At 33.3% G+C, this 10,899-nt stretch overlaps 1 protein-coding gene across 1 annotated transcript in view; it reads right to left on the reverse strand.

Annotated features, from left to right (window-relative positions):
- Window positions 1-349: 349 nt before the first annotated feature.
- Window positions 350-10,899, reverse strand: part of LOC128248765 (delta-like protein C) — a gene marked incomplete at its 5' end in the record, with an annotated part of 21,452 nt that continues 10,902 nt past the window's right edge. Inside the window, 2 exons of the mRNA XM_052970931.1 lie at window positions 350-800; window positions 8,538-8,710. Coding sequence (XP_052826891.1) covers window positions 8,572-8,710 — 139 coding nt within the window. The remainder of the gene's footprint in view (window positions 801-8,537; window positions 8,711-10,899) is intronic.

The following is a 10,899-nucleotide window of genomic DNA, read 5'->3' on the forward strand; positions in this document are numbered from 1 at the left end:
TGTTTGTTGTTTACACACCCGTCCTCGTCTTTTACCAATCGTCAATGTCCTCCTTCTGCATGACAATGCTCGACCACACACAAGCATCAGGACAAGGGAGACAATCACATACATATACACACACATACATATATATATATATATACATACATAGAATTATATGTACATCTCAAGGCACACGCACGACTATCTATCTATGTATCTATCTATCTATCTATCTATCTATCTATCTATCTATCTATCTATCTATCTATCTATCTATCTATCTATCTATGTATGTATGTATGTATGTATCTATCTATCTGTGTGTGTGTGTGTGTGTGTGTGTGTGTGTGTGTGTGTGTGTGTGTGTGTGTGTGTGTGTGTGTGTGTGTGTGTGTGTGTGTGTGTGTGTGTGTGCATGCATACACACACACTGAAAGCGTTCTTGAAGCACGTGACAAACGAGGACAACAGTAAAAAAAAAAACAAGTCAAAAATTGAAACAAAACAAAGAAACGAAAATAAAACATAAACAAAAATAATACATCTGCACGTATTGTTAGATTAAATTATATCTTCAATTTGATGAAGGTTAAATGAAGTTAATCATTTTTTATCTAGCTGTTATTTTGTAGATGGCGTTAGTGATTGGAGGCAGAAAGTGAAAATAGAAAGTTAAAAAATATATTAAAAAAATAATATACATATAGAACAGAAATATACAAGAAGTCAAACATATTGAAAAAATTCCTGATATAATTGGCCTGCCTCGATTTTGGAATTGGTACTTTACATACTGGAGATGAAATGGTTATCGGCTGCAAATAGAAATCAATAATTATACAAATTTATGATATGACATTGCAAGATATATCAGTTATAAAACAAATTTTAAAAGACCGGATGTAAATCGTGGACTATAATTTATTTATTTACGTTGTTGCTTTGCTTTATACAAGCTGTTCCAAGTCTCGACCAAGTAACAGCAAATTAGACATTTTACTGTGAGTGCTATTACTGTTAGCAATGACATATGGTGGTGTCTGATAAATTTATAATATTTCAATTTTGATAAATTTTCTGATTATTATTATTATAAGTTGATTATTATTAATTAATATCATTATTATTCATTATTATTATTAATTAATATTATTATTATTCATTATTATTATTATTATCATTATTATTATTCATTATTATTATTATTATCATTATTATTATTCATTATTATTATTATTATTCATTATTCATTATTATTATTATTGTCATTATTATTATTATTATTATTATTTTTTTTTTTGGACATGTTTTACATGAACAACAAATTTTACGAAATTACAATTATAAATCTAATTTAAAAAATCTATTACTTACCTAATTAATTACATGATATTCTCGAATAACATTGATATTTAAAAAAGATAAGTTTCTCAAGTAAAAGAGGGGCTGTCTTATATTTCCCTTATATATTAGTATTCTTATATTATTCTATGTAAAGTAAACCCTGCTGTATGCTATGGAAAATCAGTGGAGTCTAAATAATAACTTACTTGAAAAGGAAGTTAAGGGTAGATGATAAAAAGAGCATCTGGTCATAAAATGTTTCCTCACTAAGTCTCCGTCCAACTTGTCCCAACGAGGAAAAACGGAAAACGAACGTAAAACAAATATACGAACAAGAGTTACTTTATATGCTATTCTATATAAGCTCCTCTATAAATAATTTCCCTTTATTCTCTTATTCTTTCTCTTGTGTTCGGTCGATTAAATCTAGTTCCAGTACTTATTGTAAGTCTGGTATTTATTTTAGTCGTTTTATTTCGCTGAACCGCTAGAAACAATTTTTGAGAACAAAAACAAACCATTATTTACATTTGGCGGATATTTGTCCCCATCTTGTTCGTTGTTAACACAACGTTTCGGCTGATATACCCTCCAGCCTTCATCAGTTGTCTTGGAGAAATTTCGAACCTGGGTTCTCATTCCTAAGGTATTTTTCGATGTTATTATTATTATTATTCAGGTCACTGCCTGGAATCGAACTCGGAATCTTGGGGTTAGTAGCTCGCGCTCTTAACCACTACGCCATATGCCCGTGGGCATACAGTGTAGTGGTTGTTAAGCGGTAACAAACAATACAAAGACACATGCAGACAAACACACACACATGCATATGCATACGATAGGCTCGCATATAGTTTCTGTTCTAGCAAACTTACGTACAAGGGGTTACAGAAGGAGTCACTTGCCTAAGGTGGCATGCAGTGGGGCTCAACTTGAAACCACGTAGTTGCGAAGCGGACTTATAAATATATAGGAACTTGTATTTTAACAGAATATAGATAGAAACATGTTTAGGTTGCAAGGATGACTGATTTATATCTTTACATTGCTTATTTTTGTAGGAATATTACAAAAACCTCACCACACTCATTTGGAAATGAGGGTCAGCCTATATTGAAAATCGTCTTATTTAAAGTTACTATGACATCCTCATTTTTGTGAGTGATAAGTTCTCTAAATTGATATTATAAAACACCTTTTAGCAAGCACAATGTATTGACAATTCATATTTAAATACACCTGAAATGTGTTAACGACAAGTCTGTTTTAGGGACAACGCTTATAGGGCTGGTTATTAAATCCGGGTGCGAAATATATAAGCCATGAGAAGGAAGATTTCGCTGTTGTAAGTAGCAGTTATACGTAATTAAAAAACTGAGGTAGCATTAACAGATTTAATGAAGCGATCTTTAAAATGCTAAAGCTAACAAGAAACACGTATTCGGTGACGGAAAGACAATGTTAGTCGGCGATTTATATTATTTCAACTGATTTGGTAAGCATGGGGGACAACTCCACGTATATTTCAGTTTTATTACACATCTTCAGTGATATATATACGTGGTTTGATCAATAAGTATCCGGACTGTTTCCACAATAACGAAGCTAAAGCACGCAGAGTAAAGCCGCTTGGCACAGATTCACCTTAAACTCTGCTGTGCATGCACCTTAAGTTTTAACGTTCTAGCTCACTTCCGCTGTTTACAGCAATGCTTAGAAGGAATGTGTGTAGCGTGTGATCGTCGCATTGACCATGACAGGGAAAGATGAGCAGAGAATCTGCATCAAATTTTACCAAAAGCTTGGTGATATCTGCTCAGTGGCCTTCGCAAAATTTTCAAAAATTTTCATCGTTCTTGACACAATTTAGGAGATCTTGTGCAACTTGACACAAACTTGGCAGACATGCGTCTCATACCGAAATCTTCAGTGATAATGGACTGAGCTGAATCGTAACTAACCTGCACATCCTCTGATAACTCAAGGATGGTGATTCGACGACTTCTCCTCACAGCTGCACGCACATCTACGATGTTTTTCTCAGTTCTGCTGGTTGTGGGTCTCCCAGAACGTTCGTCAATATCGACATTTTTTCGGATATAATTCGAAACGTCTGAGCCACTCATACACTTATGTCCAGCTCATACATTCCTCTCCATACACTTTCTGCAACTTTGCGCAGGCCTCTGAGCAGGTATCACCATGACAACTTTCTCCGTCATGGTCAATGCGACGATTACGCGCTACACACCTTCCTCCTAAGCACTGCTGTTAACAGCAGAAGCTAGAACGTTAAAACTTAGTGCATATGCACAGCAGAGTTCAAGGTCAATCTGTGCCAAGCGGCGTCACTCTGCATGCTTTAGCTTCGTTACTATGGCAACAGTCTGAATACTTATTGATCAGACCTCGTATATATATATTAAATTCAAATTACGATGAACGTAAACAAACAAACGAAGTTTGCTTTTAGAAGCGTTGAGATGTCTTAGAAAGTTAAAGAAGTGATTTTAAATTCTCAAACGCAGGATAATGCTAATAATATAGCCTGAGCAGGATAAACTACCCCTATTTTGCAGAATATATATATATATATTTCACTGTACCTTTCGCAGAAGTAGTTGTAAGGGAAGGACTGAGAACAATAGTTGATATAGAATATTTGAAATATCTTATTCAGAAGAATTACTCAGAGATTTAGGCGGTTTGCTAGCTTTCGATGTCAGGCTTAAATCCTTCGAAGACTCTGGAGAAGGCAACATCATATTGTACCAATATATAATCCCTGTTTTAAGTTCATACGTAAAGACAGGATCTTTAACAGTACATCTCAGTGTACTACAAGATGTCTCTAAAGCATTTTCACTAAATTATATGTAAATAAACTTTACAGATTTTTTTCCGTAGTCACATAAATACTGATTTATTTTGAAATGCGTTTCTTCCGTTTATCAAAAAGTACAGCCAGTCGTCATTTACTACCAAATATGGTTTGGTAATAAGTACCATGCTTTTGCCGATTGTTTTAGAGACCTGTGTTATCGCGAGTAGATGTAGACACCCACTCGCCCCATCTTTGACCTAGCGAAACATCCAGGATAAGCAAATGAAGGTAAATATAGATAGCGAGATCGAACTGCATTAGCACTTGACCGGTAATCATTTACAGCTGAATAGCCTGGAGCAAAGTGAACAACGCGCCGAGCAGTCTAGGAATTGAACACGCTACCTTAGGAACCAGGAACAGAACACCCTAATCACCAGGCTACTCATCTTCACTTATATTTAAAAAGAAATTGTTATAAATTAAATTTTGTTCCAAAATTATTGATATCGTCTCTTGAATTAGTTGACTTTGATTCAACAAGGTAAACAATTAATTTGAAACTAACCGCTAACGACTAACAGTATTTGAAAGTAAGTTCATGAGTTTCGAAAACGGATGTCAGAATGATTGTTTAAACTGACGATTAAAATGATTTGCGTCTCTTTTCGTCTAGGGAGATAATGTTCGTTTCTTCCAATGAAATTTAACATACAATAATAAATGTTTCTAGAATCTATTAAATGCCAGAAGCCAGATATTAATTACTTATGGATTCATAGAGTAAAACAGAAGAAACGTAATTCTTTCTATAGGGGCAATAGATCCTAATGTGTAACATTCATGGACTCACAGATGATCTAGTACCAATTCTCTATAGCTAAATAAAATGGAGCAGGCATCTAGAATTAAAGGTCTTGTCCATACACAGCACAAAATCACCATGGCAACAACAAACTCCGCAGTCGTGAGTTTACAATTTCACGCAATGAAATGCATTCTCCTAAAATGAGTTCTCTTCAAGTAATCGATTCCAAGTTACGGACAGATCTGAGCTTTTTTGATTGAAATGAAAATATATTCTAATTGAAATGAAAATATATTTTAAACATATGCGAACATAGGCATACATACACAACGCCATTTACATGACGACCGACTAGCTAGAAAAATGCAGTTAACTCCCTTTCAAAGCACATCTAACATCTTAAATGTGGTAGATGTATTTTGGAATGTGGATAATGTGGTTCTGGATAAATTAGGCTTGAATAAAATACAGAATGGTCATGACTGGAACATCTTTGGTTATAAATTTGTTTAGTCAGGGCCTGTCCTGGGGTTAAACAATAACTGTACGACGATGAAGGAGCCTCTATGTAGCCACCTGACCTTATAGAAATAACAGTCAAAAATCTCCCTCAAATAATTACCGTCTTAAATAAGGAAGATAATGTAGTCCTAGACATACCATTAAAAACGTAGTGGTCACGGCTGGAATGTGGTCACGGCTCGATCAGGAGCGTCCTAGATCTAAACAACAACAACAACATATATATTTCAAATATATATATATGCATTAAATCTAGTAGAATCAGAAGTCTAAATAAATATGTAAACGTATAGATTGAAGCACAATTCTGAAAATAACACCCATTAATCGCCTCCAGTTCACCATTTAACCGCAATTAAGTTGTGCAAAATAGAAGCATTGAAATAATTATAAACAGAAATATGAATGAGATATTGCAAGTGAGAGGTGCCAACCATTTCAACATAACAATTTATTAATTCTATAAAATGATACTGATTTCCTTCCATAAGCATTCGGAGTGGGCAGGGAGAGGGTCGTTTAGTTTTCTAGTCATAGTTTAGTTTTCTACTCATATATGGTAAATAAGTTCCGATAGATTAAGTTCCATCAACACCAAGCAGTGTTCTCTGGAGCTAACCTAATCTATCGTAAATTATGATAGTATTTACCATTTCAAAATATCAAATGTAATGACGACAGTCTTAAGTACTAATCTCCTTGTTTATCTCCCTTTCTTGGAGACGGACTGTTTGTTTTACTATAAATTTACTTTAAACTTGCTATCTTTTATCATACACCCTCGGTCATTTACCTATTCATTGAGAATTTCAGGTTTGGCAGTGTCGCAGCATTTAAAATAAGAAAACCTTTCAACTGTGATCAAAAACCTTTTATCCAAAGAAGCTGTTTACCGATGATTAGATCCAGCTATCTTTCATTTCCTGGATCAAATATTTTGTTAACATATCACTCCGTTAAAGTGTGTACAAAAACAAAATTTTCAACATAAAATTTTAAGTAAAATAATCATCTTGAAATATAATGATGTTAGAAAAGATAAAAAAATAACAACTAAGGATTAGTTCTGAGAGTGGTAGCAAAAAAGAAAGTAAATTCTTGGTCTAATATATTTTTTGGTAGCATATTATGCTTTATGCTTAGCAAAACGTGAAGCAGAAAGAAATCCAAAAAGCATTAAGTGTTCAGAAACAAAGCATGAATGTGTATAGCAGATAGAGGTTAGCATGCTAATAAGAATCTTAAGGCAGAGGACAGACCGCAGTCCAAAGAAAGGATTTTGTTACAGAAAATATTGGGTACTTTGGTGAATTTCATGCAATATCATCTCAAGATTTTAATGTTTGTGGGTGTAGTTTACATAAGCCAAATAAGTAGAGATAACAGACTAATGCATCACACATTAGCACATACAGACTAGCACACCAATTCAAGCGATAAGAACAGAACACCTTCCTAGTTTCTAAATTTATTCCACACATTTTGCACTAACATTATTGATTTGACTTAGGTTTGTTCTTATTCCTTGTAGGATTCATGTGGGTATCGGGTTATTGGCTGTAACCTTAGGTATCCCTAAACTTTCAATAATCTTTCAAGTGCTTAAAACCCTTCTGATAATTTTTCCTGTCCCTAAGAGGCAAACTTTCTGTAGAAGCTCTGCAGAACATTCTATTCCAATCTCCTTCAACCATTTATCAAGCATTAATTGCAAGAATCTGGACGATGGCACCCTAGAGGGGCTCTGTGCCCTCACAAAACGGAGATAAACGTTAAAGAAAGATTTCACTCAGTATACGTTGTACACTCAGTATATATTATGTCATTTGTTTATTTACCATACATTTTTTCATTTATTAAGTAACGGAACGCAACACACACAATTGTACACACATATGTTGGGATTCCACACAGTTTCCGTCTATCAAGACAAATTCATTCGAAAGACGTTGGTTGGATCGGGACTATAGTAGAAGACACTTACCCAGGGTGACGAGCAGTGGGACTGAACACAGAACAATGTGGCTGCAAGACGAACTTTTTAACCACAGTCATGTCAGCAAAACATCATTGTCGGGTTTAAATTGGATACTGCATCTGAAGGGGCAGACAGCTATACCTGGGGACAACAGTCCATTGCTAAAGATCGAGGCAGATGGAGATCTCTTGTTGGCGCCTTATACTCCACATAGAAGTCAAAGGAATTAATGAAGTAATGAATTAATTATTAGTTCTGGCAAATTTCTTTAGCTAGTAACTCATTTTCCTTCCTGTCGTTATCTAAGTGAAAAATATTATTGCACAAATGAATTTCCACTTATATAAAATTAGTAAAAGCTGAAAACGTGTTTTTAATTTAATAGCAAGCAGACTTAAATTGGTTATTTTAGTTTTTTTTATGGTATTTTGATTTATTTCGTATTAAAATTAGTAAATTTCTTTGATTAGTCATCCAAATTTTATCCCACATATCTATATCTTTACTACTTAAATTTATCTCTATATGAAATTACTGAAAGCAGTAATCATATAAATAATTTAATAGCAAACTGGCTTCAATTTTTTCTTTTAGTTTTGAAAACCCATTTATGCATTGTCTCGTACAGGGTACGACCTCCAAAACCACTCCCAGATACGCTTTTCTCGATAAACGTTTCAACAGCAAATGCACGATAGTTCAGACTAAGACGGTAGCTTAGATACAAACGATAACACATTAGCTACATAATAATACCATTACCATCCGCCTAACTTTACACGCAGCACATCGACGACCGTGTAACATATGGATGGTCTTTCAACCGCAACGTGTATTATTGTACTATCAAACGTCTTTCTCCCTCACCGTTGTCTTTATTTGAGTGGTAAGTAATACAGCTTACATTTATTTTTAGTGATATGAAATTAGTGAAAACAACAAACGCATCTTGAAATTATTACCTAGCAGACTTCAATTGCTTGTTTTAGTTTTTAATGCTATTTTTGGATTTATCTTATATTAGTATTGTCAAGCTCTTTCATTAGTGACTCATTTTCCTTCCTAGCTCTCCTTACCTGAGACATATGCTGAATTTGTGAAAGCTTTCAGTTAACGCTTGCTTTGTGATAATGAGTTAGAAAATTCGTATAAACTGTTGGTATATGGAACCGAGTGTGCTTTCGACACTGGTTCATAAAATGGGTGCAAATGGGAACCATTTTCTGCAAGGTCGCCTCGGGGAGATTTTCTGATGAAGGAAGTAACAAAAATGTTATGAAAATATTGCTTGCTTAAGTACAGGCAAAGAAAGACATATGCACACATTAAATATGGGAAAAAGGTGAGAGAATGTGTGGGATATGTGAGAGATGGAAGGCAAAAGTGTGTGATATCGACAAGGAAGAATTGATTAAAAGAGAGAAGTTGAGGGAGAGGGAAAGAGAGAGAGAGCGAGAGAGAGAAAGAGAGCGAGAGAAGGAGAAGAAGAGAGAGAGAGAGTGAGTGAGAGAGAGGATGAGGATAGAGAAAGAGAGGGAGAGATGGCTTGAGGAAATTAATACAAATAAAGATATAAAGGTATAAAAGTGTGAGGACAGAAAAATATCCAAATAATTTAGAGTGTGGCAGACAAATAAACGAGTGGAGAGAGAGAGAGAGAGAGAGAGAGAGAGAGAGAGAGAGAGAGAGAGAGAGAGAGAGAGAGAGAGAGAGAGAGAGAAGGGGAGAAAAGAAAGAGAGAGTGAGAGAGATTCAAGCATGCAGTGAAGGAATCAAGCGTTGAGAGAATTGTGTGTATATATATATATATATATAAGTCTGTGTGGAAAGAGGTACTTTCTTCCTTGGGATATTTATCCAAGCGCACACCGCACTAGCTCTATACCAATTAGCGATACTGGAAATTCCAGTTCTCGCTATTGATATTATCATCTTTTCGATATAGAAGAAAAGATTTTAGTAACACAAAATGGAAAATGCGTCCACAGAATAATCAATATACTTATTATAATAATAAATTCATGTCGCCTACACGTGTTTCGGTCTGTTGCTTAGATTCATATTAATGCAATTAAATTGCATTATGAATTTGAAAAAGCAAAAACCTTCGTCAGGGCTAAAATAGACTGTTAAGAAGGTAAAATCATGGCTGCTATTTCTTCATACATCTTCATTGATGGAGGGTTCAATCCAGATTGAATTTTAACAAGTGGTCTTGGATACTGTTCTAAAAATAGTTAGAGGTTGAACAGGGGAGAGTCATAGTTCAGAGGAACTAGGTCATAATACTATTCACCCTGTTAAAGGTGCAGATTCTCTACTGTTAAGTATACTTTGTAAGCATATTCCTCATTAACTACATAAGTTTGTAGTTTGCTTTTACCATTTGTACTATCTATCATGCTTACAATAAATATTTAGTTATAGGTTCTTATTTATTTGGTAAGAAAAATAAATCTAAGTATGTACTAATTTTCTATCTTTTATTTATTTATTTTTGTTTCTTCTTAATGTAAAGAAGTTTTATTAGTTATTGTAATATAATTTATTACTTAGATCCATTATTTGATAGTTTTGGTTCCTATTTTTTTCTATTTATTTAATGGTATATAAATGTGATTCTTAATTATCATATACTGAATGTATATTTTTTTATCTAAGATCATTTGAATAATTTAATACAAAGAAAATATATTTCTAGTTTTAAGAGCTTATGTACTATTCTATCATTCATATAGACTTTTATTTTAATTAAATTTATTTGAATTCAATAAATTTATTTGAATTTAATAAATTCATTTGAATTCAATAAATTTATATTTTTAATTTTTTGAGCCGACAAAAAATCTCCTTTTCCCTCTTATTTATTAGTATAATTTATTTAGATATATTTGTTGATACTTTGTGTTCTTACATCATTTGTCTATTTAATTAATAATGAATAAATACTATTCTTATATATCATACACACTGTGCTTAATTTTTAACTAGAACTATTTAAATTCAACGGAGGTGTATTTAACTTTAAGAATTATTCTTATGTGAAATAAATAATTGTATTACTAATGAACAGTTTCTATTTAATTATATTCATTTCAATTCATTGAAATTTATTAAATATAAGTTTAACTCTATGCACATAATGACAGCCCATTTCTCTCCTGTTGTTCAATAATTTATGTTCAGATGTAAGTATTTAATAAATTACCTCTAGATAGAGTTCACATCTGTTTTTCCCAATGCTATAAGATTTAGCTCGGCTAATTTGTTTCCACCTAAAAATAGAGAGTATGTACTTAGGTGGAAAATAATTAGTCGAGGAAATTTATCTGCCTAGAGGAAATTTTGTCGGCTCAAAAAATTAAAAATATAAATTTATTGAATTCAAATGATCTTAGATATTGATTATTCTATGAATGCATTCTCCATTTTTTGTAA

The sequence above is a fragment of the Octopus bimaculoides genome, chromosome 9 (assembly GCF_001194135.2).
Source record: "Octopus bimaculoides isolate UCB-OBI-ISO-001 chromosome 9, ASM119413v2, whole genome shotgun sequence".
NCBI classification, from domain to species: Eukaryota; Metazoa; Mollusca; class Cephalopoda; order Octopoda; family Octopodidae; genus Octopus; species Octopus bimaculoides.